The following is a 21,485-nucleotide window of genomic DNA, read 5'->3' as shown; positions in this document are numbered from 1 at the left end:
GGCAGAATGGGGGGAGGGGAGCAATTGTGGGCCCCCAGGTGAGGAAGCCTGAGGTATTTCACTGGGTCAGGGGAGGCCTTGGGTGGTCTGAAGATGGCCTGTTCCATCACTATCCTCACCCCCCATGGCCTTCCCCAACGAGATACTTCATGTTCACTTAACAAGCCGCGCATTCGCCCATGCATTAAACTAGTGAACGCCTGAGCGAAAGTTGGGAGTGAATCACGTTCAAGGGACGAGATTCACTCCTACTGAGTTACGAATGGAACGGGCAGCCTTTACATTCGTAACTCGAGGACTATCTGTACAGTGAAAACCTAAGTCCCAAATCCACCTGTTTAGTCAGTTTCTTAAATTCAGTGTCCGAAAACTGAGATTCCCCCGCTCTCCACGTGGAGTCTGTGAAAGCTGCTTCTTGATCTCAGTGCACCTTGCATTGTTAAGATGTCTATGTAGATTCTCAAGTCATCCAAGTCATGGTTGTCTCAAGAGATGCTTTTTCAAAAAAAAGAACCGGTGAAGCTTCTTGGGTGAGAAGCGAAACCTCTTCTTCCTCAAGGTAAAAACACAGTCCAGTTGCCTTTGGGAGAACACACCGTTGAGACACCTTGCACTGTTACTGCTGCACAGTGTACAATGACTAAACTAAAGCTGAAGCCCGTGTGGTTCCTTTTACGCCTCCCTTCTGGCTGTGTGAGCCAGAAACGACATCAGCTTGGCAAAAAATAACTCCAGACAAAGGCGCTACAAAGCATAAAATCCGCAATAGATTTTTATTTTTTTGAGGGGGAGGGAAAAAAAAACCCCACAACAACTGGATCTAGACATGTGGTTTTATTTATTGATTTTGGCAGCAGCTTGGGGATTGGGGGAGGGGAATAGTCACTGCAACCATGGGGGAAAATAAATGGAATTTAAATATTTGGCCTGAGAAAGGAGTGGGTGTCTGCATCAATCACATATGGAGTGAGGCCAGCCTTGAGGAACAGGCCCTGGCCTCAGGCGCTTCCGGCCAGCCCCTCTTAGGAGTCCTCAGCCACAAAGGCCTGCTGGGCACTGGGAAAGCGCTGAGGATTGAAGCTGGGATCAGCCTGAAGTTTTTCCTGCAGATCGGATTTCAACTGGGGGGAAAAAAGTGTGGGGGGAGGAGAAAGCAGAGCATCGATTAGCCAAAGCAATAGCACTTAGAATTATATACCACTGCAGAGTGCTTTAGAGCAGGGCTTTTCAACCTTTTCACCCCTTGTACCACTTTTAGGATATGGCAACATCCGAGTACCACCAGTCGCCTAACAAGGTGTCAAAAACTTGATGACCCCCCCAGAAAAGGAAAAAAGTGATGAAGTACAGGTAGTCCTCGACTTACAACAGTTCGCTTAGTGACTGTTTGAAGTTACAATGGCACTGAAAAATGTGCCCCCCTCCCAGCAAGCCACAGCCGAGCAAGACACCTGCCAGCCTGCCCGGTGGTGCTCTTCTTCTTGTCCGAGGTTTTCATTGTTGTGAGCATTTCTGTTGAGGATTGGCAGCGGGGGTGGGGTGGAGTTTGGTTTTTATTCCCTCCCCCCCCCCCTCTGCTGGGTGGTTGCAGCAGGTTTTGGTCACTTCACATGACCCTGGGACACAATGAATCCGTTGCGAAGCATCTGAATGTTAATCACAAGACCCTGGAGATGCTGCAACAATCCAGCTGATCGGCGCTTCTTCTGGGCTCAGAAGCGCCAGGATCAGCGCCAAGCTCCGCTGAGCCCTGACAGCCCCGCAGCTCCAGCCATCTTTCGCTCAGGCTTCTGCGGTGCTGCCACCGCTTCAGCTCATTCCCTTCCCCCGCTACCACTTTTCTAGGGTGGTCGCGTACCACCTGCCGGGTGCCAATGTACCACAGGTGGTACCCGTACCACTGGTTGAAAAGCCCTGCTTTAGAGTCCTCTCTAAGTGGTTTACAGAGTCAGCATATTGTCCTCCCACCACCCGCTCCTCTCACCCCATCCCGCCACAATCATTTTGCCCACCTTGAAAGGCCGAGTCAACCTTGAGCCGGTCAAGATTGAACTCCTGGCTGTGAAGCTGAGTCAGCTTGCAATACTGCATTCCAACCACTGCACCACCAGGGCCCTTTATGGCAACTGCCCCTTTCTATTAAGGAAGCCTCTGGGACCTGCCATTGTGCCCTCTGTCTGACCCACAGCCAAGGAACACATCCCACCTGCTGCTGGTAGCCATCTTGCAATGCCGGATCAGCAAGGTCTCGGTTCAGGCTCTCGGCGCTCGTCAAAGGTTTTGCTCCGACTGCTCTCGCAGCTTTGTTGACGGCCTCTGACAGGAGCAATGAGGGGCCATCACCCTGCATTGTCTGCAAAAAAAATTTTTTAAAAAAATTAAGCATCAGCGAAATTTTATACCGCAATTTTAGCCCGACCTTGATTTTTGGGGGTGGGCCTAATATAATCCCTATCCCAAAAATAAGCCCGTTTGGGGACAAGGCACACACCTAAAAATCAAGTTAGGGCAGGGCTGGGGGTGTGGAGCTGCCCCATCCGCCCCGCACCCACTTACCATGCAGCCAGGCCTCTTCTTGCCGGCCCACTTCTTCTGAGGCCTCTTCTGCAGCCAGGCCTGCATTTCCCAGTCACAGGGCTTTCTCGGCTGCTGAGGCCTGACTGCAAAATGCAGGCCCAAATACAGCTGCAGAACTTTGGCCCCAGAAGAAGTGGACTGGCTGGGTGGGGCTGTCAGTGCCGAAGGTGAGGTAAGGCCTAACCTGAAAATAAGACCTGGAGCCTTTTTCGGAGGGAGAAAAAAAAAGGACCCAGTCTCATTTTCAGGGAGGCAACGTACATATACGGGGTTTCTCTGAAAATAAGACTGGGTCTTCTAGTCTTTTAGTCCAACCCCCGTTCAAGCAGAAAACCTCATACCATTCCAAACAAATGGCCATCCAATCTCTTCTTTAAAACCTCCTTTTTTAAACAAAAAAAAAACACTCCAGGCAAATGAATGTTCTTGCCCACTTTGCAAGAGGGCCCGGTCTCACCTTGCGCCGCTTAGCTGGCATGCCACTCAGATAAGCGTCACTGAGGGGAGGCTGTTGCTTGAGCTTGCGCTGGCTCTGGATGTCCTCCCGGATGATGGGCACCCACTCCTGGCAGAGGAGAAGGGGAGAGGAGATTCCGGGAACTGGTTAGCGCCCTTGGTGCTCTCTGAGCCTGCTTGTTTTCTTACATATGTTTCGTTATCCAAACTAGGTAACATCATCATCAGCGCTAGCATCTCAGTGATGATGTTAGCAATAGCAATAGCAATAGCACTTAGACTGATATACCGCTTCATGGTGCTTTCCAGCCTTCTATAAGCCAGGGCTCCCGAGCCCTCAGGCCGTGGCCTGTTTGAAACCACACCACGGGAGAAATGGGCAAGCACACGCCTGCGAAGCTCCAGTCACGTGAGCGGCAGGCACTTTTGTGCGAAGCTCCATTCGTGCAAGCAAAGGGGGCTTGTGCTCGCGACGCTCCATTCACGTGAGTGGAGCGTGTGCACGCATCTCTCAAATAGAGCTGCGCATGCGCACCTGTCACTCACATGACACACACAAGCCCCTTACACCTACACCAGGCCGGGCCACCAAGCTGGAAAAGTTGGGGACCGCTGCTCTAAGAGGTTTACAGAATCAGCATATTGCCCCCCCCCAACAATCTGGCTCCTCATTTTCCAACCTATGATGGAAATCTGAGTCAACCTTGAGCCAGTGAGACTCGAACGGCCAAACTGCTGGGCAGTCAGTAGAATTAGCCTGCAATACTGTACTCTAACCACTGCACCACCACAGTTCTGTTATCTAGTTTAGGTAATGAAACGTCTGCAAGCAAGCAAACTCAGAGAGCGCCAAGGACCCCCCCTAACCCCCCACAATGTGCTCTGCACTACGCAGGGGTCCTCCTTTCCCCCCCGTCCCTTTTTTTCCATCCAAGGGAACTCACAGGGGGCACAGCAGCAGCCCAGGGCTCCACGTCGGAGGCAGGGGGCTCCCCCTGCTGCAATTCCTCACGTTCCGGCTCCCCTCGCTGCTGGGGCATGGCTTCTTCCGCCGTCGTAGCTGGGGCTGGGGAGGCCGCCGTCTCTCGCTGCAAAAGAGAGGAAAGAGCAGGGATGCACTGAGGAGCCTCACAAAGCCAGACCGAGCTGTCGCAACATGGTGTCCACGCTGCTAACATCCGTTATTGCTTGACGAGATGAAGAAGTAGCCATTTCATATGTTAAACCTGTGTATTGCTTTAAAAGATTAGTTTAAGGTTGGGAGGAGGGATGAGTAGGAATGCACTTTCAAGGCCATCTCTCTAACTAAAGAAGATAAGGCCTTGGCGGTCTTCTAACAGAAGGGAAACTTGATTCTTTAAATTAATTGGAGAATGTGATTAATGACAAAATTAGAAAGGTGGAGAATTGTGTTTTAATATATTGTGCAAGGGGCGGAGATTTCAGATTCCAGCTTCCTTCGAGCAAGCATTTGCCGGTGTATTAGGCTGAATAAAGGACTTTTAAGGTAAACAATGCCTCAGAGTCACTTGAAAAGCCCATACGTCGGACACTTGACATATGGTCTACGGTTGGCTTTGCCTTGAACTCTACTCAGGAGCTGCAGCTGGCCGGAATGTGCTGGCATGGGCAGTCGAGATACCTTGGTATCATCAGCTGCGTTGCCCGACAGTGGGTTTCTGGACGCAATTCAAGGTGCCACTGATCAACCATAAAGCCCTATCCCTCCATATTGGTAGTCCTCAGCCATGGGGGGAGGGGGTCGTGATTGGCGTTGTTACGCAATCGTGGTTGTAAATGCAAAGTCACGTGACCGCAAGATCTATGGATTGGTCAGCAGGAGGCCAGGCACCAAGCGAAGGGAAAGAAGCCGGAGGGACTTTGCAATTTTTCTCCGCTGGTTTCTTCACTGACTTTCCGGGAGGTGAGATGACCAGGAACTCTTTTAAGGATTGGTTGTTCAGCGCCACTGCAACTCTGAATGGTCGTAAAGCAAGTGGTCGGCAAACAAGGACTCCACGTAGCTTCTACCCATCTCAGTCTGAGACAGTTGGCATGCTGTGTTTAAATAATGTCATCCAGGGAGACCCAGCAAGCTGACTTTTCCCTGTTACCCTGGTGACCCGCCCTCTAAAACAGCTTTTCTTTGTTCCATGCTATCCCACCTTGGCTCCATTTGAACCTGGTTCTATCGCCAAACCTGGATTAGAATGAACCCGTCACGGCCAGCTCGTTGTGAACTTTGCAGCCAGACAACAGAAACCAGGGAGGAAGGGGTAGGATTGGAATGTACAAGCGGCTGGGCGGGAACTGAGGAATTTGTGCGTACCCTCTGTGGCCTGAGGAATTTGTGAGTACCGTCTGAGGCCTGGGAGAATCTCACACCTCAAGGTCGAACGGTGAGAGCATGTGAGCCGAGCAGACTGTTTCCCAAAACAAAGAGATTGCACTGGATTGGTGGAAACTGGACAGTGGGCGGTAGGGGGAGGGGAAGGGGGATTTTAACTATGCAGCTTTTCGCGCAAAAAACTTCATAACTGGCTTTGCTTCTACTGTGCCTATGTGGATCCATCAGTAACGCTATACTCTTGGTAAAATAATGTCCCAGGATTTTCTTTTGCTGCATATGTCAATGGGACGGTTGATACCCTAGGCCAGGGGTCGGCAACCTTGGCTCTTTTATGACTCACGGACTTCAACTCCCAGAATTCCTCAGCCACAGGCCAAGGGTAGGCAACCTTGGCTCTTTTATGACTCGTGGACTTCAACTCCCAGAATTCCTGAGCCAGCCGTGAGCATGGCTGGCTGAGGAATTCTGGGAGTTGAAGTCCACGAGTCATAAAAGAACCAAGGTTGCCTACTCCTGGCCTAGGTTATTGTTTCTCACCCTTGGCAACTTTTAAGATGTATGGATTTCAACTCCCAAAATTCCTCAGCCAGCCACGTTGAAGTGGTCAAGGTTGAGATGTACTACTCTAGGTGATGCTCTGGAGTTGTTGTTGTTTAATGATTGTTGTTGCTTTTTCCAGACTTTTTTGGATTGTCGAGTCTATGTTCTTACTGGTTAACTAAAGGTCAGGTTAACTAAATGGCAAGGGTCCGGGATATTTGAGGGAACACCTGCTGCCAGCATCAAGCTCCCTTCGTCCAGTGCGCTCCCACAGGGAGGGTCTTCTCAGGGTGCCGCCGGTTAAAGATTGCCAGCGGGTAACACCCAGGGGTAGGGCCTTCTCAGTGGGTGCGCCTGCCCTGTGGAACCAGCTGCCTGCGGAGCTTAGGACTGCCCCCGACCTCCGTTCATTCCGCCGGGACCTGAAGACCTGGCTCTTCGAGCTCTCTGGCCCAGGCTGAGAATTTTTTAATTTTAATTTTAACTGGGTTTTTTATTTTTCTCAGGGTTTTATTTAATCTTTTTAAATTTGTTTTAACGTTTGTATTGACTTTCTTTTAAATGCCCTGTAAACCGCCCTGAGTCCTTCAGGAAAGGGCGGTATATAAATCTAAATAAATAAATAAATAAATAGACCAAGAAGACTGACTGAAAAGTCCTGTTCCTTTTCTTTAATGCAGGATCCAATCTGGGCCAGTCACTGGGACCCGAGATTTTGTCTTGCTGGAGCCCATCCACAAGGAACATCCCCCTAGCAGTGTGTGTGCCTGTCCTGTGTGTGGGATTTATATAATGCCTCTGGTATGTGGCTCTTTAAGATGCTGATTGAGGTGTGTTGATGGTTGGCTTTTAAGTCAGTTGGCTGTCGGCTGTCATTTGCTTGCGCTGGCCAACCCTCGCCTTTCGAGTACTCGATAGGTTGGCAGTAAATCAGCACTCCTGCCGACTGACAAGAGGCCTTTTATTTAATGTTCCAGAGGAGAAAATTTCATTCTGCATGGTAGAAGCAGCAGCTCACAGCAAGGATCCCCGATCTCGTATTGCGCCCCACATTTGAAGGGAAAAAAACAACTGAAGATCTCAACAGACCCAAATCATCACCTACAGCCTCCAAGCACTACAATTACTTTCACACTTGTCCATCACAGTCTGCCCGGAAGTGTGTTAAAAAAAAAACCACCTCCCACTACATACCCATGGGTTGGGTTTTTATGTCATTTTTAATATCTGTATTTATTGTTTTTAGTTGGGCATATGTTTAATTTTCTTTTAACTTTTGTATTTTTGTATTTTTTATATATCTGCCCTGTTCACCGCCCTGAGTCCTTCGGGAGAAGGGCGGTATATAAATAAAATTATTATTATTATTATTATTATTATTATTATTATTATTATTATTATTATTATTATTATTATTATTATTATTATTATTATTATTATTATTATTATTATTATTATTTACCTGCATGGTCTCTGGAGCCTGTTCTGCAATCTGGACGTCCATGGGCTCTTCAGGAGCGGGCTGAGAAGGTGGAAGGAAAAAAAGGTATCAAAGCCACGGCAGTGCACTCTGGGTTTTCCCCTGCCATCTTTCCTCTTCTGGACCCTGCTCTGCTCACACCCAACTTCTTGGAGGCAAAGCAACACTATAAAGCAGGACGACACTAAATCTTAAACCAGCTTGTAAAGGGTGTATGTGGAAAAGTTAAAAGCTGGTTGTTTAAAAAAAAAGGTAAAAAAGATGCTAATATTTACAGTGATCTCATATCCTTTCACTGTAAATATTAGCATCTTTTTTACCTTTAAAAAAAAACACGCGGTGGCTCAGTGGGTTAGGACGCTGAGCTTGTCGATCAGGTCGGCAGTTTGGCGGGTCGAATCCCAAGTGCCGCATAGCAGAGTGAGTGCCTGTTACGCGTCCCAGCTTCTGCCAACCTAGCAGTTCGAAAGCATGTGAAAAATGCAAGTAGAAAAACAGGGGCCACTACGGTGGGAAGGTAACAACAGCGCCTTTGACATCTAGTCATGCTGGCCACATGACCACGGAGACGTCCTCGGACAAGCGCTGGCTCTTCGGCTTTGAAACGGAGATGAGCACCGGCCCCTAGTCGAAAACGACTAGCACACACGTGCGGGGGAACCTTTACCTTTACCTTCTACATATCCTTTATTATAAAGGACAGTCCCTTATTTCCGAAAGCTATCCTATAGATTTTTATTTTTATTTTTAAAAAAAACCCTCACCTTTGATCTTTATTTAGGTCATTCTTAAAATAAATCAACAGATACTGTTTGATTTTAGATATTTTCACTAGAATGTTCCTTCTTGTAAAAGTTTTTCGTGGTTTTGCTCTCGATTTTTCCTTTGCAAAGCTAGGTTATAAACAAAAACCCATTAACATTTCTTTATCCTTATCAGCCTCCTTCAAATCTGTCCCTTTTCTGGGTTTGTTCTTTATTTTAATTTTTTTCCCAATAGTCACCCTAGCACTACGCACTAACCACACCTGACCACACATGCCCCATTATCACAACACTCATGCTACTACTGGCTTGCTTACTGATTAGATTTGTATCCCGCCACAATCACAGAAGACCCTTGATTAGTTCACAATCATAAACATAACCATAATAAATCTTATAACTACCTTAAAACATACCAAAGCAGAGACCGCCCCCCTCTGTCAGCTGCCACCTTATGCTTACTTGTGCTTCACTGCTATGCAGTGATAAGACTGTCTTGAACTGGGGGAGAGGGGAAAGGAAGGGGGGAATGTTTGGGAATACGAAAGTTAGTGCTGTATCTCCTCGAGATGCTGCCTCAAGGTCACCCAGCTAAGGAGGAGGAGGGAGCCACATACCAAAGTACGCCTGGACCCATCATTATGAAAACATCTTGCCGGAACCTGATTGGACACACCCGAGTGGACAATGTGAGAGAGCGAAGGGAGGGAAAAGTAGAACTTAGGGATTTTGAAAAGAGATTCTCAGTTCCGGCTTTGCAATACTGCAATTTACTTGATCTCTAATAAATGATGCCTTTCTCAATAAATAGAGCCAAGGATCCTTTTTAACTAGAGGTTTAAGTTATGGCAGGTCTGACACCCTTAAAAAAAACCAAAAAACCCCGGAAAAGCTCTCTTCAATTTTTTTTCTGGAAGGAAGGTCATTTGTGTATGTGCTTATTTATTTAGTTACTTAAGTTACAACTCTGGAGAGCTCGCAATTCAATGTCGGAAACGCATGGACCTCCAATGGGAGGTCAAAGGGCCCGTCCCGTCACCGAAAAAAACTTCCCGGCATTGTCCATCCCAACCTCACCCTAAATGAAGCACCACCAGCCACTTCCTCTTGCACAGTTGACGTTCTTAGGCCAATTCCAGGGTGGAGATTACCAAAGGACTTGACTGGGCCCTGAGCTTTATACCTGCCAGCTGAATACTAGGCTCTGCTTTGGCCACAGCTGCCGGTCCCCACCCAAGCTCTAGGAATTCCCTTCCCCTCCTCTTTTGACCCATTGATTTCACAATGCCCCTTACCTGTGGGAGGTCTCCCACCCTGCGGACATACTGCAGGATCTGTTCCTCTGTGACTGGCATGTGTTCCAGGATGACCTGCAGACGCATGCTCATCATAGTGGTGAGCCAGCTCACCAAGGACGGGTTCATATCTGCTGACATCCGCCTCTGGTGAGAGGAGAGAGGAGAGGAGTGGGGAGGGGAGATGGAGGACGAGGAGAGGGGAGAAGGAGGAAGAGGGAAGGAGAGGAGGGGAAGGGAGAGGAGAGAAAAGAAGGAAGAGGGGAGGGGATAGGAGAGAAAGAAGAGGAAGAGGGGAGGGGAGTGGAAAGGAAAGGAAAGGAGGAAAAGGAAGAGGGGAGGAGAGGAAGAGGAGGAAGAGGGGAGGGGAGGGGAAAGGAGGGGAAAGGAAAGGAGGAAGAGGGGAGGAAAGAGGAGAGGAGAGGAAGAGGAGGAAGAAGGGAGGGGAAAGGAGGGGAAAGGAAAGGAGGAAGAAGAAGAGGGGAGGAAAGAGGAGAGGAGAGGAAGAGGAGGAAGAGGGGAGGGGAAAGGAGGGGAAATGAAAGGGAAGGAGGAAGAGGAGGAGGAAGAGGGAAGAAGAGGAGAGGGGAGGGGAGGGGAGAAAAGGAGGAAGAGGGGAGGGGAGTGGGGAGGGGAGATGGAAAACGAGGAGAGGGGAGATGGAGGAAGAGGAAGAGAGGAGGGGAAAGGAAAGGAAAGGAGGAAGAGGGGAGGAAAGAGGAGAGGAGGAAGAAGAGAAATGGAAAACAGGAAGAGAGGAAAGGGGAAAAGGAGAAGAAAAAGGGAAAAAACGGTCTTTGCTGTCCGTTCTCAGACAAGTGAGCAACAGGCAGGTGGTTCTGAGCAAACGATCCAGACCTTACAGAGGACCCCATGCCTGTGACTTGTACCGAACAGCCAGTTTCCTGGCTCATAAAATATTTTCAAACCTGGTGCTATCGGAAAGCTCCTTCGAATTACCAGAATCAGGGACCAAAACTAAGAAACCAACACAGGTAATCCTGGGCTTAAAATCGAGCCCAGATTTTGGTCATAAGTCAAGCTGCCATGTAACCAACCAGACTCCATTTTGTAATTGTTAAGCAAATCGTGTGGCCATTAAGGGAATCGGATGATCTTAAGTCTGGATCCACTCTGGGTTTTGGTGTTGTGGTTGTTTTTGCCAGAAAGCAACAAAAAAGTCGCAAAACACGATCACAGGACCACAGGATGCTAACTGATCATAAATGCAAATTAGACGCCAAGCGCCTTAAATGCAATCAGAGGACCTCAGTGATGCTACTACTGCAGTGGTGACTTTAAGGATGGCTTGTAAATAATTTTCTCCAAGTCCATCGTAACTTCAAGCACTCATCAAGGGGACTCTCTACCTGTAGCGGCGATGGCGATATGTGGGTCGTCTCAAATTACGACCCCCTAATGAGCCCAAGATTTCTGTCACTAAGCGAGGCACTCGTTAAATGGGCTGTGCCCCATTTTATGATCTTTCTTGCCACAGTTGTTAAGTGAATCACTGAGACTGTTAAGTTACTACCAAGGTTGGTCCGTGAATCTGGCTTCCCCCTTGACTTCTGAGTGTCAGAAGGTCGCAAAAGGGGATCGCGTCACACACACACACACACACACACACACACACACACACACACACACACGCCGGGACGCCGGGACCGTCATAAATGTGAACCAGTTGCCAAGCATCCAAATTTCGTTCACGTGACCGTGAGGATACTGCAACGGTTGTTAAGTGTGAAAAGCTGTCATAGGTCACTTTTTCCACTGCTGTTGTTAACTTCGAACGGTCACTAAGGCAACTCCATCTCCAGGTTACACCAAAACAAAGTTCTCAGATCTTCAAGAGGTCCTCCTCCCTCAAAAGAGGCCAACTGTCTGTCACTCACAATCCGGTCGTTGATGACTGTGGTGAGGGCCGTCTGTTCCCCTCGCAAGCAGTAAAGATTCAGCGCCAAGCACTCAAAGAGGCCCTGGTTGCACAGCTCAAGCAATCGGTATCCAAAGGTGTGATCTAGAAGAAGGAAAAAGTGGCAAACGTCAGCAAGGCCAGCTTAACGGATTTTCTCCCGCAAAGCTTCCTTCAAGGCTGCGTCTCGCCTTCTTCTTACCGGTGCAGTGCAAGATATGCGTGGCGATTCGGTTGAACTGCTCCTGCAGGAACTCCAGATTGGTGCGGGTAATGTCAACCCCATCTTGGACTTGGACAGAGGCCTGGTGGGGGGGAGGTAGGTAGGGAGGAATCCCCCCCAAAAAACAAACAAAGTAACAGACCCAAAAGCCCAGAGCCTTGGTGGAGCAGTGGGCTGATGCCTCCTTAAGTAACACCAGCTGCCTGCAATTAGTGCAGGTTCGAGTCCCACCAGGCTCAAGGTTGACTCAGCCTTCCAATCCTTCCCAGGTAGGTAAAATGAGGACCCAGATTGTTGGGGGCAATTAAGCTGACTTTGTAATAATGCCGCTTGGGGTGTGTGTGAAAGCCCGAACAAGCAGGCATATACATAGAATGAAGGCTACTGCTAAGCTTGTAAGCCGCCCTGAGTCTTCAGAGAAGGGCGGGATATAAATGCAATTAAAATAAAAATAAATAAAATAAATAAAAGGAATTCTGGATTATTGCCCTGAAATAGGAGTGAACGGACCCGGGTGCAGGTTTATGAGTGCTTATCCGGAGCGTTGTGATTGCTGTTTGGGACCTCCCCAAAACATAGCACACCTGGAAAATTAGGGCAAGTTTTCATTTGTAGGGAATTTCCAAGCCGCTGCTTTTCAGAGCTGGCCAGGTGTGCAGAATTAAGTGAGGAGGGTGGTGGTATGGGACTGCACTGAACAGCACTATTTTCTTTTTACAAATGAAAAAAAAAAACCAACTTCTCTTCGGAACAGAACTTCTGCCTTTTAAAGAGTAAAGGAACCCGGCACGTAGATCTGAAGCCTGGCTGAGAAATTCTGGGAGATGAAGTCCACAAGTCATAAAAGGGCCATGTTTGAAGACACACACACACACACACACGGTATAAATAGTTGTCCCAAAGGTGCTTTTTTTTTTTCAGGAGGCAACCAGACTTCCTTGGTTTTTCGCTTGGCGTTTCGCTTCTCATCCAAGAAGCTTCTTCGGCTCTGACTGGAGGGTGGGAAGGATTCATAAGTCCTTGCAGACAGGCTGGTCATTTGCCTTCTTTTAGAGAGTCGTTGAGGTCACCTGGGGGTTTGTCTGTGTCCTTGGGGGGGGGGTGTCACCTGAGTAGTGCAAACTTTCAGCAGTTCCAAGAAGGCTCCACACCCATGTGCACTTACTCAGGTGACCTTGAGGATACAGTTAAATCTCCAAGTGGCCTCAACGACTCTCTAAAAAAAATGCAAGTGACCAGCTGTCTGCAAGGAGTATAAATCCTTCCATTCCCCACTATCCAGTCAGAGCTGAAGGATGAGAAGTGAAATGTCTTCAAAGAAAAAAAACAAACAAAGGAAGTCCACTTGTCTCTTGAAAAAGCACCTTTCGTACAACAATGACCTGGATGACTTGAGAATCTCCACAGGCTTTATAAGTAGTCCTTGACATACAACCGTCATGGAACCTGACCCTTATGGTCGTATGTCCGGCTGGTCACACGACAAAACCCAATTTTACCACCTTTTCGTGGCAGTTAAGTGAATCACCAGTCTTCAGTCAATCTGCCACCAAACACATAGCACGGTTGTTAAATCACCCAACGGCTTGTTTATTGACGTGGCTTTGCTAAAAACTGAAAGTGCCAGCGTCCAGCAAAAACCATGGTAAGGGACACAGTCACGTAACATGGGGCGCTGCAAAAGGGCTGTAAACGTTGCCGAGGGTCCGAAGTTCAATCAGCCAACTACGGAGAGGGCCCGGCTGTCAGAACTCTGAATCTGGGTCACAGGTCCCTTTTTCAGGTCAGTTGTAACTATGAATGGTGACTTAGTGACCGGTTGTACGTCAAGCATTCTGCGTACATGCAAAAGGTGATCCAAAGATGTCCCAACAGTCCCAGAGGTCAGAGAGAGAGAGAGAGAGCTCTGAAGCGGCCTGTATCCATCTAAACCAGATGTGGGTATTTTACAGCCCTTGGGCAGTGGCCTGCAGCAGTGGCAACAAGGGGCGGAGCAACGGCAGTGTCAGGGGCGGGGTAATGGTGCACATGGAAGTGGCATCGGTGAAGGGTGGGGCAGGGGCAGCGTCAGGGGCGAGGCAGCAGTGCCAGGGGACGGAGCAACAGCAGTCCCAGTTTCTCATGGGGCCCCTTGGGAAAAATTGCCCACCCCTGATTTAAAGCCACCGGCCTCACAGCTTAAAGGCTGATATTATAGTACGCTGGGTTTTGTTCGGGTGCAACTGACAAGCTGGATGCCAAATTGTGATTGTATATATTTAAATTTTATTTGTTACTTATTATTTTACTCTAGAATTTTTAGATGGATACTCCTTCGAGCGCTTCTACCTTGCTCTGGTCTTTTGACTGTGATGATAAGACACTGACTTGGCTCGACCCAACCCACTGACGCCTTCATCTCCACAAGCTGAGGGGCCAGTTGCGGTTCCCGTTCGCCAGCCTAAACCACACAGCTCCATCAAAGCAGAGAAAGGAAAGCGGACTCAGACTTACAAAACTCTCCCGGACGTATTCCTCCAAGCCATTAATTAAACTGTAGGTGGCCATCTGAAAGAACCCAAAGAGAAGGCTGTGATTAGCCTGTGAAGGCAAAGAGCAGCAAGGGGGGAAAAAGAAAAAGAAAAAGAAAAAATGGAGAAGGAACGTCCAGGGTCAAGAGAGAGTCATCTCACCCGGACGTTGCGGTCGGTGGGCTCCTGACCGTGCAGGTACTCTTCCCGGAAAAAATGGCTGAGCTGGGGCTGAATCCGCTGCAGGGGCTGGAACTGGCCGTGAAGCAACATCACCATGTCAACCATGGAGAAGTTCTGGCAGATCAAAGATAGCAGGTCTCCAAAGAAGCCTGGGGAAAAAAAACAAGACAGGAGAATAAATAAATAAATAAACAAACAAACAAACAAGGGGTTGTCACCGGTCCCTCAAAAGTCCTGGTCCAGACCAGCAGGACCAATAGGTAAAGGTCAAGGTTGCCCCGCACATGCGTGCTAGTCGTTTCCGACTCTAGGGACCGGTGCTCATCTCCGTTTCAAAGCCGAAGAGCCAGCGCTTGTCCGAGGACGTCTCCGTGGTCATGTGGCCGGCATGACTAGACGCCCAAGGCGCACGGAACGCTGTTACCTTCCCACCGTAGTGGTCCCTATTTTTCTACTTGCATTTTTTACGTGCTTTCGAACTGCTAGGTTGGCAGAAGCTGGGACAAGTAACAGGCGCTCACTCTGTTACGCGGCACTCGGGATTCGACCTGCCAAACTGCCGACCTTCTGATCGACAAGCTCAGCGTCCTAACCCACTGAGCCACCCCGTCCCACATTAGAATACAGTATTGCAGGCTAATTCTGCTGACTGCCAGCAGTTCGATCCTGATGGGCTCAAGATCGACTCAGGCCAATTGTTCCCGGTGAAAGGGGGGGAGAGAGAGACACACACACAATATGCTGGCTCTGTAAATCGCTTAGACAAGGGTGTAAAGCACCATGAAGTGGTATTTAAGCCTCAAGTGCTATCGCTGCTGTTGATCACTGCTCCAAACCCGCTAAGACTACTTACTACTCAATACACTGCATGTCAGGCTGGTTTCAGGCAATACTCTCGAGTAAACCTCTCAGGTCATTATCATGCAGAACTTTGAACCAGAGGGAGTGGCTCTTAATGGATTTTAAAAAATGAAACTCGGGTCTTTTATCAGTAAACATGAGCCACCGTGTCTCGTTCGCAGGACCAATAGCGCTTTACAAATCCTTAGTAAGACCACACCCGGAATCCTACATCCAGTTTACATTACAAGAAAGGCGTTGAGACTTTGGGGGAAAGTGCAAAGAAGAGCAACCAAGAAGATTAAAGGCCTGGAGACTAAAACACACAAAGAAAGGTGGCAGGATTTGGATTTGGCCAGTCTAGGGGGGGGGAAGGGCTAGTGGGGACGTGGCAGCACTATTCCAGTGTTTGGGGGGATTGCCACAAAGAAGAGGGGGCTGACTTGTTTTGCAAAGCACCAGAGGGGGCAAGACAAGAAAAAAAAAACAGATGGAAACTAACCCAAGGAGAAAAACAAACTGAAATTAAAAGATAAACTTCCTAACAGCGAGAACAATTAACCAAAGTTGCAGGTGCTCCATCGCTGCAGTTTTTTAAGAAGAGACTGGGCAGTCACTTGTCTCAAATGATAAAGAGGATTGGACTAGAACACCTCCAAGGTCCCTTCCAGCTCTATTCTGACGGATTAATTGACCGCTGGATAGATTTAAACAGCGGGAGCACAAAGGAAGGAAGGTCGCAAGGGGAAGAGCAACAGGGGAGTCTCTGGAAGAGCCAGTGAAGTAGCTAAACAGGACTAGAAGACTCTAGAAAGAGTACAGAGAAGAGCAACAAAGATGATTGGGGGACTGGAGGCTAAAACATATAGGGAACGGTTGTTGGAATTGGGTATGTGTAGTTTAATGAAGAGAAGGGTGAGGGGTGACATGATGGCAGTGTTCCAATATCTCAGGGGCTACCACAAAGAAGAGGGAGCCAAGCTATTCTCCAAAGCACCTGAAAGCAGGACAAGAAGCAACGGATGGAAACTAATCAAGGAGAGAAGCAACCTAGAACTAAGGAGAAACTTCCTGGCAGTTAGAACAATTAACCAGTGGAACAACCTGCCTCCAGAAACGGTGAATGCTCCAACACTGGAAGTTTTTAAGAAGAGACTGGACAGCCATTTGCCTGAAATGGTATAGGGTTTCCTGCCTTAGCAGGGGGTTGGGCTAGATGACCTCCAAGGTCCCTTCCAACAACTACTTCTTCTTCTTCTTCTTCTTCTTCTTCTTCTTCTTCTTCTTCTTATTATTATTATTATTATTATTATTATTATTATTATTATTATTATTATTATTATTATTTTGAATTCCATCTCAGCCCCAGATGAGATGAGATGAGATGCCGGTGGATGAAAATTAACTCTAAACATTAGCTCCTCAACTGCAATACAAAATACGCCTGCACTGGAGGGCTAGAACGGCACGGCAGCAAGCCAAATATTCTGAATATTCAAAAGCAAAACGTTTCTTCCTTTTTCTTTCTTTCTTTTTCTTTTTTTTTTTCATTTTGGACTACTCAACAAGGTTTTGAGATTGAGGCCACGAGGAGAAAGAAGATAAAGGAAGACACCGGGCCCTGCAATCAAAGAATGGCCTTGCGCTTAAGCACAAATGGCAAATTAAATCAAATCAACCTTTATTACGGGGGGGTGGGGGAAACAGCACAAGGAGAGTGGGGAATGAGGACTTTTAAAAGTCGGGGGGGAATGCAAAGAAAAATTTGCCATGCTTTTTTTAATGTCCATTTATTTATTTATTTATTATTATTATCATTATTATTATTATTATTATTATTATTATTATTAAATAATTATATTATTATTATTATTATTATTATTATTATTATTATTATTATTATTATTATTATTATTATTTTATTTTCTTTAGAATTTTTACATTATTTCAGCTTTTTAGGTCATCTTATTTTTGTATGTTTTTTCCCCCCTGCTTTTAAATTCTTTGCGCCCGTCCTCCTTATGCTGGCCTTTGACCATAATAAAAGATCGGTTTGATTTAAGCACAAAGCGGCAACTGGGCCACCCCAAATAAATCAGCCTATTTTCCCCTTTGTCGGCATAAAATCACAGACTCCTGAAGAAAGGGAAAAAAAAGACCCGAATTGTGAAATCAGCCTCTCTTACACCACAAGCCTCTCCTTTAAAATTCTTCAATGAAGGACCCATTAAGATACGAGGAATCAAGGAGGCAAGTATCGCAGAACTCCAAATGCCTGGTCGAATCCTTCGGACCAGAAATCCAAGTTTTAATCCCACTTCGATCGCTCCCCAAGTGCCGGAGCGGCCGCCTGCGCCTTACCCAGCGCGCCTTCCGTGCCCGGCTCGAAGATGTTGCTGGTGCCGCTGAGGCGCTGGATGAAGTCAGCGATGCTCTCCGTGCTGCCCTGCTGGGCACTGAGGGAACCCATCATGGAGGACAGCACCCCTTGGACCACGCTGGTGAAGAACTCGGGAGGCAAAGGGTCCGCTGAGGGGCCCCCACGACCGCCATGGCCGCCGCTGCCCAGGCCAGCCGAGAACCCTTCCGGTCCTCCTTGGGGGGCCGAGGGAGGAGGAGGAGGAGGAGGCGAAGGAGAGGCTGCTGGCTGCGGAGGCGGCACCGTCTGCTCGGGAGGGTGTGGAGGGCCTCCTCCCATTTGTGTCGCCTGGGAGAAAAAGAAGGGAAGCGAGAGAGAGAGGGGATGCTTGGAAAGAGCGGCAATAATTTTGGGAAGCCTTAAGGCCCGCTTTTTTTCCACTTCAAAAGAGAGAGGAAAGACCGAACGAGTAAGGAGTTGTGACAGCACAACTGGGGGATCTGGAGAATTTGGCACTAAGATTTCTAAGGATAGGGTTACCCATGAAGGGATTTCTCTCACAAAGCTGGATCCAGCCCTAGCATCTTCAGACCAATAATGATTTGAAGGCAGAGAAGCGGAAGCAACAAGACACCCCCCCCCAAAAAAAAGCAGCAAAGCCAGATTTGGGATGCCAAATGCAGGCGGCTTTGCAGGCTTAGGGCTGGCTCAGGGATTCTGTTCTGGCTTGGGGCTGATCTAGCAGGCCAGATGGGCTGCTGTCATTCGGACGGTCCTTGTTGAAATGTTTCCTTCTCTAAATTAAAACAAGGAGAGGTGACTATTTGGGAGAGAAGAAGAAATAGAGAGGGAGAGGGAGAACAAATGAAGGAAAAAGAGAAGGAGAAAGATTGAGAAAGAGAGAAAAATAGAGAATGAAAAGAGGAGAAAGAGCAGAGAGAGAAAGGAAGAGGGGAGGGGAGGGGAAGGGAAGAGGAGAGAGGAAAGGAGAGGAGAAGAGGAGAGGAAGAGGGAGAGGAGAGGGAGAGGGGAGAGGTGAGGAAGAGGAGAGGAAGAGGAAGAGGAGAGAGGAGAGGGAGGGGAGAAGAAGAGGAGAGGAAGAGGAGAGAGAGGAGAGCAAAGAGAGGAGAGGGAGAGGAGAGGGGAGAGGAGAGGAAGGAGAGGAGAGAGGAGAGGAGGAAGAGGAGAGGAGAGGAAGAGGGAGAGAGGAGAGGAGAGGAGAAGAAGAGGGAGAGAGGAGAGGAGAGCAAGAGGAAGAGGAAGAGGAGAGGGGAGAGGGGAGAGGAGAGGAGAGGGGAGGGGAAAGGAGAGGAAGAGGAGAGGAGGGAGAGGAGAGGAAGAGAGGAGAGGGAGAGGGAGAGAGGAGGGAGAGGAGAGGAGAGGAAGAGGGAGAGAGGAGAGGAGAGGAGAGGAGAGGAGAGGAGAGGAGAGGAGAGGAGAGGAGAGGAGAGGAGGAGGACAGGAGGAGAGGAGAGGAGAGGAGGAGGACAGGAGGAGAGGAGAGGAGAGGGGAGGGGAGAGGTGAGGAAGAGGAGAGGAAGAGGAGAGAGGAGAGGAGAGGAGAGGAGAGGGGAGGGGAGAGGTGAGGAAGAGGAGAGGAAGAGGAAGAGGAGAGAGAGGAGAGAAGAGAGAGGAGAGGAGAGGGAGAGGAAGAGGAGAGGACTCACCTGAAGGAAGTCTGTCATGCCTTGCAGAAAAGCAGGCACGCCGGGCATGGCCACAGTGATGGTGGGAGACCCCACCCCGGCCACCCCCGCCATGCTGGAGCCTGCCGCCCCAAGGATGTTCCCCAGCAGTTGAGAGAACTGGAGTTCGGTGGAGGCTGCGGGAGGCTGGCCTGAGGGGATGGGCCCTCCTGGGGCCCCAGCCGAGCTGCCCCCCGCGGCGGTCGTGGCCGTGTTGGTGGTGCCGGCGCTGGCTGAGGCTGTGGGAGGGGAGGTGGTGGAGGTGGTGCTGCTGCTGAAAGTGGCTTGGCCGCTGACGGAGGAAGAGGCCGAGGAGGAAGCTCCGCCACCCTGAGCTGGAAAGGCAAGAGGAGAGAGGGCTGCTGGATCGAGCAGAGGTGGCGGGCGATGCTCGGCCCACCCTCCAGCCTTTCAAGATCCCTCTTCCCTTAACTCCGGGGGGGGGACATTGCTCTCAACTCCCTTCCCTTCCCTTCCCAAGGGGGGGAGGGAAAATCAATCCCTAGGTCAGGCCCAGACCCTGTAACTTCCTGTTCCTTTTCTCCCAACCCTCAACGTCCTCCATTCAGAGTAAATCTCTAGGTCGAGAAAATCCGCCCATTTTCGGGTCCAACACAGGTAAGTCCTCGGCTGACGACAGTTCACATAGTGACCGTTCGAAGTTACGACAACACAAAGTGACATGAGTTTTTCACACTTTTGACCCTCGTAGCATCCCCGTGGGTCACGGGATGAAAGTTCAGATGCTGGGCCACCGACTCATATTTATGACGGTTTTGCAGCGTCCCGGGGGGTCGCAGCATCCGCTTTTGCGACCTTCTGACGAGCAAAGTCAAGGGGGGGGGGGAGGAAGCCAGATTCACTACACAGCTGTGTCACCCACTTAACAGCAGTGATTCACTTAAAGACTGTGGCGAAAAAGGTCGTGAAATGGGGCAAAATTTGCTTAACAGAGGTTTCACTTAGCATGAAATATTTTGAGCTCCGTTGTGGCCATCAGCGTTTCAGGTCAGTGTTTTTCAACTTGGGCAACTCCCCCTCCTAAAATTCTCAACGGTAGCTGTGCTAGCTGGGGAACCATGGGAGTTGAAGTCCACACATATGAAAATTGCCACAGTCATGCGACATGGAACTGGACACGCTATTTATTACAGGGAGGCTGCGACTTACAAGCATTTGTTTAGTGACCGTTTGACGTCTTACAACGGCACTGAAAAAGGAGACTTACGACTGTTTTTTCACACTTACACAACTGTTACAACATCCCCCCACATGGTCACAGGTTCAAAATTCGGACGCTTGGCAACTGGCTCATATTTATGACGGTTGCAGTGTCCCAGGGTCATGTGATCCCCTTTTCTGAACTTCTGACAAGCAAAGTCAACGGAGAAGCCAGATTCACTTCACTTCCTCAACTTACACCTGTGTTAACAGCCCTGTCTATGGAGGTTCTCAGTCATCCAGGCCATGGTTGTCCCAAAGGTGCTTTTTCAAGAGGCAACTGGAAATTCTTGTTTTTCTCTGAAGACGTTTCGCTTCTCATCCAAGAAGCTTCTTCAGCTCTGACTGGATGGTGGGGGAATGGCAGGATTTATATTCCTTGCAGACAGCTGGTCATTTGCATTCATTAGAGAGTAAAGTGACTAGCTAATACACCTTGTAATGCGGGGGTCCCCAACCCCCCTCCCCAAGTCCATGGACCGGTACAGGGCCGCAGCATGCCAGCAACCGATCTGCACAAAGTGTTGTGATTCAGCATCAGCCTGTGATACCAGCAGCTGAGTCTAATGATTCTGAAGAGGAGGAGGAGGAGGGGTTTGGAGAGCCTTTGGTGTCAGAGGGAGTCTCTGATGCACTGCAGGACTCTCAGTCTGGCCCCTCCAGTCATGTTCCTCATCAGACTCAGCCGTGTGAGCATGAGGTATTGGATGTAGATGATTCACAGCTGGATCTCTTCAGGGATGCTAGGAGCAGGAGGCAATCCAGCAGAGCAGAACAGAGAAAGGCCATGAGGCAACTCGGTGAGAGGAGGAGAAGGCAATGAGAAGCCACGCCTTGGGACTGCTGATAAAAGGGGAAGGTGTGGGAGGTGCTGGTTACTGAAGGCAACCGTTTGAAGATCTTCTGCTAGAGTCCTGGTCTGTTATTCCTGTTTAGCTCTTGTTTGAACTTTTGGTTTAACTCTTGTTTGAACTTTTGATTTATTTGTAAATAAATCTGGTTGGGTTTTTCCAGTCTGTTGACTATAAAAAGGGGTTGTCCCTGACATTCAAACAGGGCTGGTCATAGGTTGGAACAGAAGCAA

General features: G+C 48.8%; 1 protein-coding gene across 7 annotated transcripts in view; it reads right to left on the bottom strand.

The window, feature by feature from the left end:
- Positions 1-759: 759 nt before the first annotated feature.
- Positions 760-21,485, bottom strand: part of BAG6 (BAG cochaperone 6) — a 42,100-nt gene continuing 21,374 nt past the window's right edge. For all 7 annotated transcript variants that reach the window (XM_083352625.1, XM_083352623.1, XM_083352629.1 and 4 more), the window contains 12 exons: positions 19,163-19,515; positions 17,498-17,843; positions 14,276-14,445; positions 14,097-14,150; positions 11,583-11,685; positions 11,361-11,485; positions 9,463-9,609; positions 7,386-7,445; positions 3,978-4,121; positions 3,035-3,142; positions 2,207-2,353; positions 760-1,121 (listed from right to left, as the gene is read on the bottom strand). In XM_083352625.1, coding sequence (XP_083208751.1) covers positions 1,023-1,121; positions 2,207-2,353; positions 3,035-3,142; positions 3,978-4,121; positions 7,386-7,445; positions 9,463-9,609; positions 11,361-11,485; positions 11,583-11,685; positions 14,097-14,150; positions 14,276-14,445; positions 17,498-17,843; positions 19,163-19,515 — 1,856 coding nt within the window. In that variant the 3' untranslated portion in view covers positions 760-1,022. The remainder of the gene's footprint in view (positions 1,122-2,206; positions 2,354-3,034; positions 3,143-3,977; positions 4,122-7,385; positions 7,446-9,462; positions 9,610-11,360; positions 11,486-11,582; positions 11,686-14,096; positions 14,151-14,275; positions 14,446-17,497; positions 17,844-19,162; positions 19,516-21,485) is intronic.

The sequence above is a fragment of the Vipera ursinii genome (assembly GCF_947247035.1).
Source record: "Vipera ursinii genome assembly, chromosome: 2".
NCBI lineage: Eukaryota > Metazoa > Chordata > Lepidosauria > Squamata > Viperidae > Vipera > Vipera ursinii.
The sequence above is the reverse complement of the archived record's forward strand: the minus strand, read 5'-3'. Positions and strand labels throughout refer to the sequence as shown.